At 48.3% G+C, this 15,177-nt stretch overlaps 1 protein-coding gene across 1 annotated transcript; it reads left to right on the forward strand.

Moving 5' to 3' along the window:
- The first annotated feature begins 322 nt into the window (after positions 1-322).
- On the forward strand, positions 323-12,432 carry Gem (GTP binding protein overexpressed in skeletal muscle). The gene is made up of 5 exons (XM_052718201.1): positions 323-1,931; positions 3,202-3,538; positions 8,685-8,761; positions 9,497-9,701; positions 11,128-12,432. Exons 2-5 carry the CDS (start codon positions 3,211-3,213, stop codon positions 11,403-11,405), a joined length of 888 nt encoding a protein of 295 aa, XP_052574161.1. The 5' UTR covers positions 323-1,931; positions 3,202-3,210; the 3' UTR covers positions 11,406-12,432.
- The last annotated feature ends 2,745 nt before the right edge of the window (positions 12,433-15,177 follow it).

Here is a 15,177-nt window from a genome sequence, read left to right on the forward strand (position 1 = left end):
TGTCTGTCTTCCTCCCCCCCATCTCCCTCTCTGTCTCCATTGCCGTTTCTCCCTTCTCCTCCTCCTCCAGCTCCTCCTCCTCCAGCTCCTCCTCCTCCTCCAGCTCCTCCTCCTCCTCCTCCTCCTCCTCCTCCTCTTCCTCCTCCTCCTCCTCCTCCTCCTCCTCCTCCTCCTCCTCCTCCTCCTCCTCCTCCTCCTCCTCCTCCTCCTCTTCTTCTTCTTCTTCTTCTTCTTCTTCTTCTTCTTCTTCTTCTTCCTCAATCCCCTCTTTTTCCTTTTACTTCCCCACCCGGTTAATCCTGAGGAAAAACGTGGTGGATGAAGAGCAGTGCCCAGAGCACTATAGTACCCAGAGTACACTTCAGCTTGGCTATCTCCTCTCTGAGTGGCCTTCATCCCTCTGGCTCTCAGTTTCCTTGTGCATAAAAAAGATTGGGGCTCCACCTGAGACCAAGGCACTCTAAATTTTATTGCTTGGTGGATTGTACCCTTGCCAACTTGGTCCCTGACGGGCTTTAGAGGCCAGTCACTTGGATAATTCCCAAATCGGATGGATACCTGCAGGAAAACTGGGAATCCATTGCCCCCACAGAGCAGTCCAGCTGTTGCAATGGACACTGGTGCTGCTGACTGCTTCCTGCGGAGGAGCCACCAGCCAACCCAGAGCAGGGGCTGGCCAGAGAAGCAGATGGATGCGTTGGACAGGCTAGTACGGACTCTAAACACAGCATGTGGGAAATGCCGTGTCCCTGGGAAATACCCATGTCCTGGGGAAGAGGTCACTTAGCGGTGCAGTTTAAAATTTACTCAAACTGGACTCTGAATGCTGCCCCTGCCACCAACCCTGACCTTGGGCAGGTTCCTTTGCAGCACCCCTTGTCCTCAATCTACAACTGCAGTAAGGAGCAAGGTCCCCGGGCTACCAGCACCACAGGTATCTTAGTAAATGTTAGGAGCAGTTGTGATCTTGTGTCCTTCACCCCCAGGCCTCTCAGGGGATTGGGACTGAGTATCTCCGCAGGGCTGGAAAGCCCAGGCTCCAGGCCACAGTTCCAGCCGTGGCAAGCAGCTCGGTTCTGAGATGTGCCAACTGGGATGTGATTAGATTTCTGATTGTGGAGCTTCAGCATTGTGGCCAGAACAGGAGGGCAGCAGTGTTTATGGCAAGCTGCTTGGAGCCAAACTGCCCTTTTCAAGGTCTCCCCAGCTCTTTCCTCCAGCCCCTTGTTTTTGGGTCTCGGCCAGAAGAGGGAAACAAAGCAGTATGGTGCTCCCCGTCTCCCCAATCCAGACAGAGGGGGATAGGAAGCAGGAAGAGCCCGATTGCCTCTCAGAGCATGCTATAAAACTGGCCTGCCCACCCAGAGTGGCTCTAGCTCCATCCTGGAGGCCCAAGTCTTGCTCACTCAGGCGGATCTGCCTTCTTGGCAAAGCTGGACTCGCAACTCAGGTCTGTCTCTTTTCCCCATCCTTTACTCAGACAGCTCACAAGTGCCCTGCCGGGAAGGGCGATTAAGTAGCACTAAGTGTATTTTTCCAGTGTCCACCTGATAAAAAGAAAATAAAACAAAATCAAGGAGGTCAAGGATTGAACTTTCGTTTTTTTTTCCCCCCCTCTCCCCTCAAGGGGCGAGGGGAATCACATGGCCGGGAGTAACTGATTTAGCCAAGTGGCTGCAACTCAGTTTGCTGCAGAGCCGCCCCCTCCCGGCGGGAGCGCTGACGTCACGGAAAAGCCCCGTCGCGGGGCCGCCGGGCGCGCTATAAACGGCTGCGGGCCGCGGTGGCTTTGGGAGACGGCCGTGCCAGCGGATGCCACACGGCCTCGGGCTGCGGAACCGGCATCGCAGGCGGGCAGCAGGCTCCGCAGCAGGCGGCGGGCTTTGTGCGGACCGACGGCGGACGCCCACCCCGCGGCCGGGTGCAGCCAAGTAAGGGGGCATCCCGGTGGGAGCCGCGGCGGGGAGGGGCGTTTCTGGTCGCTGAACTTTTTAAGTTGGGAAGGGAGCCCCAGGACTGTGATGTCTGTGCTGGAGGTTCTGCCATGGGAGTAAGAAGTTCAGGTGCAGAGGATGCGCTCCTGATGGGGATTCCTTAGTTCAGTCCGGAGGAGTGTCACCTTACCGATTGGGTGACCAAGCGGCCAAGTCCGCCAACCCAGGGACTGTTTTTATGACTTAAAAAGAAACCGGCTGGTTCTGGCTAGTGGCCTAGGAGTCGGGGTATGGAGTAGGGTGTGTGAGCTCAGTGCGATCCTCGCGCTCACTCGGGGCACTTGCTGAGTTAACCATGGATGCTTCTGTGTCCTCTCAGGCAGTTTTGGAAGAACAGACTGCTCTGTCGGGCAAGGAAGTCTTGCAAGGAGAACATTGTAGGAAGTTGTTGAATGTCTTTTCGCTGAGTCTTTGACCTTCTGATTTACTTCAAGAAGGTGGAACTCTGAGCTAATTAACTAAATCTTGGAGTGGACGAGATTTGTTGAGAATGAAGCACTTTTTGTGCAAGTTTGAAGTGTCCAAACGTGAGCAGCTCCGTGAGAAGGACTAGGCTCAGGGCTCCTATGTTAAACAGTATCCCTGAGCAAGGGGGCAGAGGTGAGGCATAAACCTCAAACAGAAACTGTCCCACTCCCCAGATAATGTTCTCTTCAGGCAGCTGGAGATCAACAGGGCAACTTTACTAAACATGGAAGTTCCCCCAAAGTGCCTGTCCAGTCCAACCAGGGGAGTGATGTCATTGCCACGTGTTTCCCACTGAGGCACAAAAGGCTGCAAGACGCTGGTGCGATTGAGAGCCATGTTTAGACAAGAGTGGCTAACCTGGCCAGCTGGTCCCCAGCAGCACTGACTTGTTGCTGGCGGTTAAGCCGTTGCTAGAGGCAGTGGGTTCCTTCCAGCTGCCTCTGTGCCAGCTCCCAGTGGGATTGTCAAAGCTCCTTTAAGGATGGAGGAAGGTTATAAGTATTTGGTGATGTTACTGGTGTGGCAAATGACAGCCTGCTTCAGAAGCCAGTTACTGTATGTGTGTATAGTTGAAAATTTTGCTTGCTAAGGTCTTAGGGACTGTTTCATGGGTGTTTCTTATATTAAGAGTGCTTAATTCACACCCATCAAATGGAATACCACCGATGACAGCGTTTGTGCCCCCTTGGGCCTAACTCATCCTTACTAATATCGGGATCTTGACTGCTTTGCTTCCTAGGACCCCACAATGACTCTGAATAACGTCACCATGCGCCAGGGCACTGTGGGCATGCAGCCACAGCAGCGCTGGAGCATCCCTGCTGACGGCAGGCATCTGATGGTCCAGAAGGATCCCCACCCTTGCAGCCTCCGAAACTGCCACTCCAGCACTCACGAAGACCACTGCCGACAGAGCTGGTCCTCCGACTCCACAGACTCCGTCATCTCCTCTGAGTTGGGAAACACCTACTACCGAGTGGTGCTTATAGGGGAGCAAGGGGTGGGCAAGTCCACCCTGGCCAACATCTTTGCAGGTGTACATGACAGCATGGACAGCGACTGTGAGGTCCTGGGAGGTAGGTAGCCTGGCACTGGTGGGCTTCTGTCTTGTAAGCTAAAAAACAAAAGTGGGTGGGTCATTTTTCTGCAGAGCTGGAAGCCAGGCACAATGGCACACACTTGCTGTCCCAGCACTGGGAAGGCAGAGACAGAAGGACTAGGAATTCAAGGTCATTTTCAGCTACGTAGTGAGGTTGAGGCTAGCTTGTGCTATGTGACTCTGCCGCAAAAAACAAAACAAAACAAAACAACCCCCCCCCAAAACAGTAAATCAAAACAAAATGTATCTTAAGAATTAGGAGAAAATGAGATACTTGATACTGAGTTGGGTGGCAGAGGCCAACCCCAAGTCCTGGCACAGGTCCTCAGCAGAAAAAAGAAAAGAGAAGAATATGTGTGCACAGCACCAAACTCTATTGACCTGAGCCATCAAGGGGCTTTCTGAGGTCCAGTCTGAGGGGTCCAGGGAGGCTGACCCTGACCTGGACCGTTCAGTGCAGGTACCTTTTCTGTGAGTATGCATAAAACCAAACTGATTTCGGGAAAACGAAACACCTGTTAGAGTGCACCAATTAGCTTGTGTCCACTAACATTAGAAGCATTTGCAAGAGTAACTAGGTCAAATGCTGAACTTGCTGTAATAGAATTTTAAAAAATTGAAATATAAAAATGATGAAAAATGCCCTGTGTAGCGTCTGAGAGGTTTTCCACGGGATTTTCTCTATGTGGTCTTATTTCGAATGTTTATTGATTCAATCCTCACTTAATTCTAGACCTGGTTTATAAAAACATATATCACAACATCAGGTGCTGTATGTTTTGGGGTGGAAATTACAGCTCTAATGATTAGTTATTTTTGTACCGTGTCCTTCAACTAGAGCGCCACCAGCAGCACACAGACCCAGGTCAGCGACATGCCCCGTTCACAGCTGCAGAAATGGAGGAAGACTGTCCAGTGTTTGCATGTCTCACATGGTCTGTCCCCACTTTCGGTTAAATGGACGACCTCATGGCAGACTTTGGGGAGAACGAGGGTGGGAAAGATGGCTTAGTGGTGACTCATTTCTCTCTATGCAACTTGTTCGAACTCTACTCCTCACTACAATGGCCCGCTTCATCCAAACATTTCATGGTCCTTGGTTGTCTGGGTGTGAGGAAGTTCACTGCTTCAAGAGGCAGCTCAGGGACAGGCCGTGAAGGATGACTCAGGGATGTAGCATCCATTTCTCTCCTCACTTCCAGAATCTCAGGGACTATAGCTAAGCAAGAGTCAAGGGAGAAGCAGGGCTGGTGTGCAGTTGTTTTGCTCTTAGTACAGGCCGGTGGGTTCTAGAAGGCAGCAAAGGAGGATGGAGCTGATATTCAGAATGGGCATTTGCGGTGGGAGGGGCCTCTGAGGAGTGCCTTCTGTTTGCTGGTGTTTACCTCGGTCCTCACGGAATTTGTATGCCCATGCATGAATGGAGTCTTGGAGAGAGTGAGTGGCAGATGGAGAATCACCCATTTGGGGAAGCTGGGTGTGGAGGCTGGGGTTTTATAGTTTATGTCAGTGCTTTTTTACTCATTCTACCATGTGTGGGGCCATGCCATGTGGTGGCACTGTGCTAGGCATTTCACACGTGCTTTTGGCAGTTCAGACAAGGACAGAACTAATACGGTGTTAGCATCCCCACTTCACAGGTGTTAGGATGGAGGCTTACAGAGTTAAGTGACTCCTAGGGCTTGGATTCAAACCCACTGTGGTTTAACTAAAAACCCACATTCTTTCACTGTCCTCTGCAGGCCTAGGATTTAATGTCCCAGGTGCTGTTAAGTATATAACACGTGGGATGACCCTGTGCAGGCTTTGGGTACCCAGTGATGGCCAAGGGTTGTGAAGCTAAGTGCCAGTGGCTGTGATTTAGAGCAAGTACTGGGAAAGCAGTAATAAATTGCTCTGAGGGCTGATATAAGGGAGGGATTGCCTAAGCATTGTTGTTTTATTTCTTTAAAGAGGGGGGAGTTGAAAAGTTAATGGATAATACGCTTCTAAATGTGCTTGCCTATTTGCAGAGGCGGTATCTATGCAGAGGGTAATATCCAATAGGCACAGAGGGATAGGACTGATTTGCAACTGGAATTGGGAAAAATGGGAAACGTTTTTGGAGAGAGGAGAAGGGCTTTTCCTTAACTGCCTACTCAACTGAGCATCTGATAATGAGAAGCTTCTCAGTGACGATTCACCCCATCTTACTTCTAATTGAGTAGCTTAATTCATTTGGTCTAGACGTGCACCCTCATTCACCTTGACTTGTTAGCTCTGTGTTTCCCCAGAGGGAGGTTTTCCCAGGCACACCCATGCACAGTTCTCTTCTTTTCTTTTCAGCATTAACCAGGGGACGTACATGATAGTCTCCCCATCATTTCTCCTAATAAAGATGGATGCTATTCCAGCCTATTGCAATAGTCTTACGGTTCTCTGTGCATATCTAATTCCATCTGTACATCCACCCATTCATCCATTCATCGACTCATTCACTATAAACAGTTACTTAACATGTACCGCAGCACATGGTGAGGCACAGTGGAAGTGGAAGCTACGTGCAGAGCCCCGGAGCTTCCTCTTAGCAGTCTTACGATGTGCAATGGAGGTCAGACATACACCAACTGGAAAGCAAGCCAGGATGTGACATTATCTTGAGTTACATGGAGAAAGTGGAATTTGTCTGTGGAAATCAGAAAAGGCTTGGTGGAAGAGGAGCTCTCTGAGCTGACCTTAAAGACAACTAGGATTTAGAAGCCCTGTGCTAGGTGAGAAGATACTCACAGTACACAGGGAGCTCTGGATTTGGAATGGAAGGAGTGGGTGTAGATTCCCCCACCCCTAGGTGACACAGACTTTAGCTAAGTGCTCTTGGGCCGGCTTCCTCACCTCAGGAAGGTTCCTCAGTGGTATAATTGGGGAGATACTCCTAGGGTGGTGGTACGGGGACTAAGGAAAGAGCAGTGAGCATGTAGCCCAACGCTGGCCTGTAGTACACACAGAATAAACATTGTTTACAGCTGACTCTGCATCTCCACTGCTCTGTGTTCCTGTAGTCTGTTTGTAGCTTCAGATCCCATGGCCAGAAAACTGAGCCTTAGGGACTTACATCGTCTAGAGTCACGTGGGTAGGAACGGGTAGCTCCCAGATTTGAATTCAGGTTTGTGTGTGCCCACAACACCATGGCATTTGCTGCTCATTGGTTTAGTGCACAGGTTTATACTGAGCGTATACAATGGGCCAGATACGTTATGGGCCGGAGGGGGCACGAAAACAAGGCAGGTGCAAATCTCTGCCGTAGGGAAATACCCGGGGGCAGGGGGAGGGGAGAGAAGCTAGCACAGGGTGGACAGAGAGTATGGGCATGTGTTGCATGCTAGGTGAGATGCCTGAGAGTATCGGCATGTGTTGCATGCTAGGTGAGATGCCAGTGATGCAGCGATGCATAGAGAGGAAAAGAAGTTCAGATTTTAAACTCACACCCAGAAAGCACCCCCTTAGTGGGGACAAGCCTTACAGATAGCTAAAGAAACAGACTTAGACACAAGGACCCAAAAGAGATAAATTGTTATGAAAGCTATAGTTTTCAAAAGTTGGGATTAAAAACAGGAAACCCAGAGCAGGCATGGGGTCGTTGTACAGCGCTGATGGGAAATCCTCTCATAGAAACCCTAGGATGGCTCACCCCTCCAACCCTGGCAGCGTTTTTTTTCCAGGAGCTCCTCTGGCTCTTGACTGCTCTCACCCTTCACCTGCAGCCAATGCAGGCCCAAGTTCAGAGAGAGAGTTTCCATTACCAAGGGAAGCTGCTGTTGTACTTCAAATGAAAACACAAGCTGTCTTACGTTAGGGAACGCGTTATGTATTTATTTTTTAAAATGAAGAAGCCAGGTGTCATGGCACATTCCTGTTATCCCAGCACCCAGGAAGTGACTTCCAGGCCAGCCTGTAAGTTCTAGGCTGGCCACAACTACTGGTAAGAACCCATCTCAACATGCTACAGCAAAACAAATGGGCCGGAGGGTTAAAGAAGATGATGGTCCAGTTAGGGACAGTCTCCAAATATGTTTTCCTTGTGTTTCTACAAAGAGGAGAAACATTGCTAAGCTCAGAGTCCCTGAAGTTTCTACTGAATGAATGTTCAGGGACCACCCACTGAAACACACAATGGATTTCCCACAAGGCCTATGAGAATAGAGCTTACAGTTAAAACATCCCATAATGGAGCTTATCCTTAATACTTTCTCATAGCTTCATCCATTGGATTAGGGTCAAAAGTTCTTAGGGAGTTTATCCTTATAAATGGTTTTCCTCCAAAAAGGCTCAATAATGATGAAAGCAATTTCCCTTTAGTTCAAGTAATTTAGTCATCCACATACAAAACCTGTGGAAGATCTCTTAGTAGGATGGGAGGACTGTGTGCCACACGCTGAAGGAAAGCAATAGTGTGTGTGTGTGTGTGTGTGTGTGTGTGTGTGTGTGTGTGTGTGCGCGTGCACATGTGTGTGTGTGTGTGTGTGTGTGTGCGGATGTGTGTGTGTGCGCATGTGTGCATGCAGATACGCAGAGAGGTCAGAGGTCATTGAGCCATCTTTCTAGCCCTTACAATAGTAATTTATTTTTGTAAATGTTTTGTATATTTACATTATTTGTTGTATATGCACTAAGTACATTCTCTGTCTGTCTGTCTACCTTTCTCTCTCTCACTATGTGTGTGTATGTATGGGAGGTACCTGTTCATGTGAGAGCATGTATGTATGGATATGTATGCATATGCTCATTGGTGCTGGAAGTCAGTCTCAGGGGTGGTTCTTCTAAAAACATCACCTTGTTTTGTGAGACTGAACCTCTGGTCTAGCTGAGTTGGCTCGGCTCACTGAGCAGCGGACCCTAGGGATATGTCTGCTTCTGCCTCCCCAAAGCAAGGGTTACAGGTGCTGACCACCGTGCTGGGCTTTTCACGTGGGTTCTGAGGACTGAACTCAGGTTCCTGTGCTTGCCCAGTCAGCACTATATTGACTGAGAGCTGCCTCCACAGCCTCCATGGAGTGTAGTTTCTAGTGTGAATTTGACAGGAGCCTCTTGTGCCAAAGTAATTCTTATTCACCTGACTCTGATATCAATGTTCTTTCTTTTCTAGAAGATACATATGAGCGCACCCTGTTCGTTGATGGAGAGAGTGCAACCATTATCCTCCTGGACATGTGGGAAAATAAGGTATGCAGGGCCTGTCACTGTCAGGGTATTCTTTTAGGGCTTGCCTTTCAGCAGGCTGCTTGGTGCCAGAGTGACCTTGTCCTACATAGTGGATGTTCCAGACGAGGCGGGCTCATTTTCTTGATTAAAAGCGTTTACTTCTGAAGAACGAGACTGTGCCGAGGAACAGGTCGTTCACAGATGAGCCCTAAAGACCAAACAGATTGCAGTGGTTTGCCCTGATTCTATTAAAAACCACAAGGAGCATATTTGTGTTAGGGAAAGTTCAAATGAGCATGGCCGCTTGTTTTCAGTGACACCAAACCGCCTTGTGTGAAGCCTGGCCTTCTTAGCACTGCATCCCAGCAGGCTGTGGGCAGGCTTTAGGCCTCCCCGCATATACCCAAGATCATTTGTTTATTGAGAAGCCTCCTGTTCTCACAAAAGGGTTCTTAACTCCACCCCTTGGGGAAAACAAAAGGAAACTTTTAGGGAGTCAGAAAAGGCCTGTTTTTGGCAGGTTAGATTGAAATTGGAAATACTTCTTGTCAAAGTCGTTATGCATCATATCAGCTCAAGCTGTAGTGATAATTGGAAAGCAAGTCCCTAGACATCTTGGAGGACCAATGCATTTTGAGGTGTTGGAAGCAGTTTTCTTCCTTTCTCTTAGTTGGGATAGACGTACAGTTGTTTGCAAAACGACATCTCAATGTTCAGGCTAGCCTGAGCTCATGGAAGGTTTTCTTATTCCATTAGGGGGAGAATGAATGGCTTCAGGACCACTGCATGCAGGTTGGGGATGCCTACCTCATCGTCTACTCCATCACAGACCGAGCGAGCTTTGAGAAGGCCTCTGAACTAAGGATCCAGCTCCGCAGGGCCCGGCAGACGGAAGACATTCCTATCATTTTGGTTGGCAACAAAAGTGACTTAGTGCGGTGCCGAGAAGTGTCTGTGTCAGGTGAGAGGGTGTGCGGTCCTGGGTACCACCCTTGCACGCACACACTGGCCTCCAGGCAGGTTCTCTTCCCCTCCCCCCTGCAAGGCTGCAACGGGGGCTCAGTGGGACGCTCCGTGGAGTTTCATGTCGAAGACTCCCATGGTTCCCAGCATTTGTAGTAGTCATTTCTTGTTCTCCTCCTCATCCTCTGGTCTACCTGAAGGGTTCCAGGCTCCCCACTGCCCTTCGGGTGTTCTCCCGGAGTTACTTTAGGGACGAGAGCATCCTCAGGAATTTACTGGCAGTCCTAACTTTTGCTCCTTATCCTTCCCTTCTCAAGCAGATCCCAAGTTCAGGGGAGGAAAAGCGCACATTAATGCATTGACAGGGAGCTCTGGGTTGGGAGACAAAAGAAAAGCGATGTGCTCAGGTTGTTACTCCATCTAATACTCTCTAACCCCAGGCCCTCCTTCCTAAACCTCTATGAGGGCATCAGACTGATGGACCACACATGCTTCTTCGTCCTTGTTCAAGGAAAATTCCTAGTTGATGAGTGTGCTTCCGTATTCTTTTTAGGGCCCTCGAGATTGTATTGGCTTAATGTAGATTTAGTACAGCCCTAAAAATAAAACATGGCATTTTCAGTCCCTGCTAAGACAATTTTTCCAACCAGTTGGATTGTCTTGCTAGTACACAACAGTGCTCAGTGTTTAGATCTCTTCAAACTGAACTTTGGACACATGGTTTTTAAACACAATGGAGTATTTGAAATTGAGAGTTTTAGAAAAGCTTATGCAGTTTTAGAAAAGTTTGATGTAACTGTATTATATATTTATAAAATAATTTTTTCCTCAAATGATCTCATCATACCTTTTTATTTTTATTTTTTAAAGAGGAAAGCTAAGTAGTAGAATTAGAATTACAGTTTTCGGCCAAGGAAACTGAGTCAGGAGAAAGAGTGTAAGCTTGAGTTTGGAGCAGGCTGGGCTTTCTGTGTCTTGTCAGCTGTGTGAGTTCCTTCATGGTTTTAAAAAGCCTCACCTAGTTTCTTCATCTATGTGATGAGGATAACGGCATATTTTTCAAGATTGTCATGAGCAGTGAAAAGCGTCTGGAAGGAGCTTGGCCTGGTTTTGTGAACGTAGCAAACCTTTAGAAGGTGTGGGCTCTGGCTTTTGCTGTTGTAGTTAGTATTACTGCGTTTGATGGAATTGCACTCTCACATAGCGAATTTGCAGTGAGCCGGATCTGGCTGGCTTCCTGGGATCCTCTCATGGTCTATTTCTACTCTTACCCTGGGGAGGATGCGTGCTTTAGCGCCTCTCTGTACCTGCACTGTAGTCTACTGCTCTATGTCATCCTAGTGGGGTTTTAGAGAAGTGTCCTCCAGCTCCGCCACGTCATGCAGGATCATACTCTGACTTCCTTCTCTCCTTCTTCTTTCCAGAAGGGAGAGCTTGCGCCGTGGTGTTTGACTGCAAATTCATTGAGACTTCTGCGGCCGTGCAGCACAACGTGAAGGAACTGTTTGAAGGCATCGTGCGGCAGGTCCGCCTGCGCCGAGACAGCAAGGAGAAGAATGAGAGGAGGCTGGCCTACCAGAAGAGGCGGGAGAGCATCCCCCGGAAAGCCCGGCGCTTCTGGGGCAAGATTGTGGCCAAGAACAACAAGAACATGGCCTTCAAGCTCAAGTCAAAATCCTGCCATGACCTCTCTGTGCTCTAGGCAGCCAGTGTCACCAGATGTCTCCCTGATGGACATCGCTGAAGGCCTTTGGGACCAGTGATCTATATTAGATTGAATACATAGCATTGTGAGCAGCGGCTTCCCCCTTGCAGATGGGGACCAGCAGGTTAGCCTCCTGGGCAACCACATGCCCAGACAAGGAGAGATCTTTGTCGAGAGTCAGTATTTATTCAGAGGAGTAGCTTGACCTGCTACATGGACGCCTGAGACTCACTTAAGGGCATGTTTGGGGTTCACATGGGTTTTTTCCTCTTCTTTGGGCAGCAGAATATTGAAGCTTATGAAGAATACCTAGAACAGGAGTGTCTCCTCATTGGGGTTTTGCCCAGTTTTGTTCTATGTGGATTTGACGCCCGTGAGTCATAAAGCAATCTAGGGAACTGGTGGCAGTTTATCGGAAGGAGGAGGGCTTTCTGCATACCTCACTCCCTGAAATGACAGGTGTAGGGCTGGCCCCATCATAGTCGGGACACTTACTGCTCCATCCCACTGTGAAGGGACGTGCTGGCATTTGCTGGAAACTAAGGCTTACTAACAGTTTTTGTTTAAAGACCACAGAGATTTGTAGACTAAGAGGTGATAGATGTAGCACTTATAGGTTCAAAAAAATTGTTTACTTATGTGTCTAACAAGTGTTTATTTTGAGGAAACTATTTTCGTCAAATTCTACTTAGTTAAATCTTCTTTTATGTTTTGTTGTTTTTGAAATCATGGAGCTATCATAAAATGTTTTTTAAAAATCTCAACTATTGGTAACCTGGAGTGCAAAATGATTGCACTTTAAATATAATCCAAGGTTTTTTCCCCCAAAGCATAAAAAGGTCTCATCCTTTGGGTTGATCCTTGTATGCCACAGCTGTGTTCTATTTATTATTATTTTGCAAATAGCCATTTTAACATTTGATAAAACATATTTATGAACATATTTCTTACTGAGAAAAATGTCTGTTTTATTATCTTTTTTATCTTTTTCAAAATATGCAAGTTTTTACCTATATGTCTTATAATAAAATAAATAAAATCTGTGAAAAAGAAGGCATTCCGTTTTCCTCTCCAAAGGAGGTAAGCGTGCTTATTTTCTCTGGCTTTTAGAACAAGCTGTGTTCCTAAGGGACAGTGACATCCTTCTGTCATTAGTGGTGGCTCAGTCCTCAGCTGTTTTTTTCTGAAGCCCTGACTTCTATCCTTTGGAATCATGGTTCACAGTAAAGAAGGGATATTTTTGGCTGATTGAGTTGGGAAGTATTTGGGGTCATATAAAGCTGAGCTATAATCAAAGCCGATTGACCTTCCACTTTGGGCCTGGAAAATTCCTGATGGAACAGATGGACCTAGCTTTGTCCCTTGAGGGCTCATGGTCTTAGGCCTACCTAAAGCATGGGGATTAAAAACTCTCTCTCTCTTTCTCTCTCTCTCTCTCTCTCTCTCTCTCTCTCTCTCTCTCTCTCTCTCTCGTGTGTGTGTGTGTGTGTGTGTGTGTGTGTGTGTGTGTGTGTGTGTGTGTTAGCTGAGGGGAGTGGGGATTAGTGATTTCCAGCCTGACATCTAGCCAGGCAAAGCTTCAACCATTTGCCCTCTCCTCCACTGATGTGGCTTGACCTGACGCCCAGGGCACCTCTGCAAGGGCAACGTGTGACCTTTGTTGGAATAGAACCTGCTGGTGTTCGTTTTCTGGCTCCCCCTAAAGCCGCCTTCCCTTTCACCCCACTATCTTTCTGAGGTGCAGATACCCCAATAGTGACACACCCACATGATCTCCCGAATCTCCTCACGCTTCCTCAGTTTTCAAAGGTGGCTGCCATGTCCTGTTTGGCACTGCTTTTCCAAGTTGAGGGCGAAGGGTCCACGCCTATCCACTTCATATCTTTGAATTGCTCTTAAAACTGCCCAGGGAGCTGACAGGAAAAGTCAGGCCGCATAGGCCTGGGATGAACTTTGGCCCTACCTGTCCTTGAGCCAGAGTGTGTCTCTGGGTTGACAAGTCAACGTCTCTGGTTTTCCCACCTGTGAAACGGCCTTACTAAGGACACCTTCCTCATGAGGTGGCTGTCAGAGTGACTGACATCTGTTCTTGCTGTGCAGTGAGGGGCTCTGGAAATGTTAGTTCTCCTCACTCCTTGTGTGCATCCTTTTGTGAAGCTTAGAACCGGCTTGAGTCTGCTTCTCCCAGTTCAGATAGAAACGCCTTCAAGTCGGAGACGACCAGGCCTTTCATTTCCCCTGACACCTCTGCTTTTCAGTAGAGCGCCTTGCACCGGGACTTTCATGGGTGTTTCTTCTTGAATTTCACAAGTCTTGGTGGCTCTATGAGGGAGACAGAGTTCCTCACAGCACACTCACACATACAACATACATGGCCTAGTATACACACTGTGAACACATAGCATACACACCATGCAGACGAACTGCAAACACAGCACACACACTACAAACATGCATTTTCATGTTAATTTTTCTCTGTTTTAATACTCACCAGGCAGTGGTGGCACATGCTTTAAGCCCAGCACTCGGGAGGCAGAGGCAGGCGAATCTCTGAGTTTGAGGCCAGCCTGGTCTACAGAGTGAGTTCCAAGACAGCCAGGGCTACACAGAGAAACCCTGTCTAGAAAAACCAAAACCAAACCAAAACAAACAACAACAAAAACAACTCAGCTTCCTCAACTGTTTCCGAAGCCCCTCTCCTTCCCTCAGTGGCCAGCTATGACAGACCTCCAGCCTCAGCGCTGTGATCCGTGTTGTCTGCAGGTTCAGCTTGACCCAGGCCCGAGACCACAAGCTGCACTACACCAGAGAGCTTTTGGTTAAGTGCTTTGGCTCCTGATCAGACAGACCTGGGTTTTGGCACACTAGGTACCGCCAGAGTGACATCTCTATTTTCTCCCAGCCTCTTTTTCCCATCTGTAGAGTCAGGAGAACAAAATGCCTTATGGGACTTGACGAGACCGGTGCTACTTCCCGGGAGAGCTGTGACCCCTTCCTGCGGTGCAGCATGGGTCCCTCCTCTCCCTCCTGCTCCCTTTAACCTTACCACACACACACCCAGGCACTGCTGGGTGCTGGGGACATTATGATGACTAAGACACTGTCCGTGTCCTCAGAAACCTCATTAGCAGTAAATCCGATTGTCCCCAATTAATGAAGAAGGCATCATTGGAAAAGGAAGAAAACAAAACAAAATATGAAGAGTATTATACTAGGGAGGGATTGTGTTTGCTTCCCCAAGGTAAAATTCAAATGAGAGAAACATCATAAAAATGATTTGATTAGATGTGAAAGAGAAAGCTGGGCTTCACCATTTACCTTCAAGGGTAGTGGGGCATTGGAGAAAGCTGAGTTTCCAGTCCAGTCTTGCTGACTAACCCATGGGCTATTACATGCGGGAAAGGAGGCAGGCTATGAGACATTTACTTGGGAGACTGAGGCAGGAGCAGCATGAGTTTGAGACAAACCTGGGCTGCAGATCCAGAGCCAGAGCCAGTAAAAATAAATAACTCTGCTATACTTAGGGATCCAGCTGTGCAAGGGACTGGGTGGCGGGGAGACCCAGGGCGGGACAAAGCAGCTTGCCTTCAGGAAGATTATGGTAGGGGTTATCATGGCAGGGGTAGCCATAGTGTTGATGAAGACAATTATACAAGAACCCGGAGTGTGATGTGGACGATAGTAACATGTGTGAGACGGGAGTGAGGGAGACGGAGATGGAGAGAGACAGAGACACAGACACAGAGAGACAGACAGACAGACAGAGACA

Source organism: Peromyscus californicus, unplaced genomic scaffold (assembly GCF_007827085.1).
Source record: "Peromyscus californicus insignis strain IS unplaced genomic scaffold, ASM782708v3 Scaffold_5__1_contigs__length_169319896, whole genome shotgun sequence".
In the NCBI taxonomy this organism is placed as follows: Eukaryota; Metazoa; Chordata; class Mammalia; order Rodentia; family Cricetidae; genus Peromyscus; species Peromyscus californicus.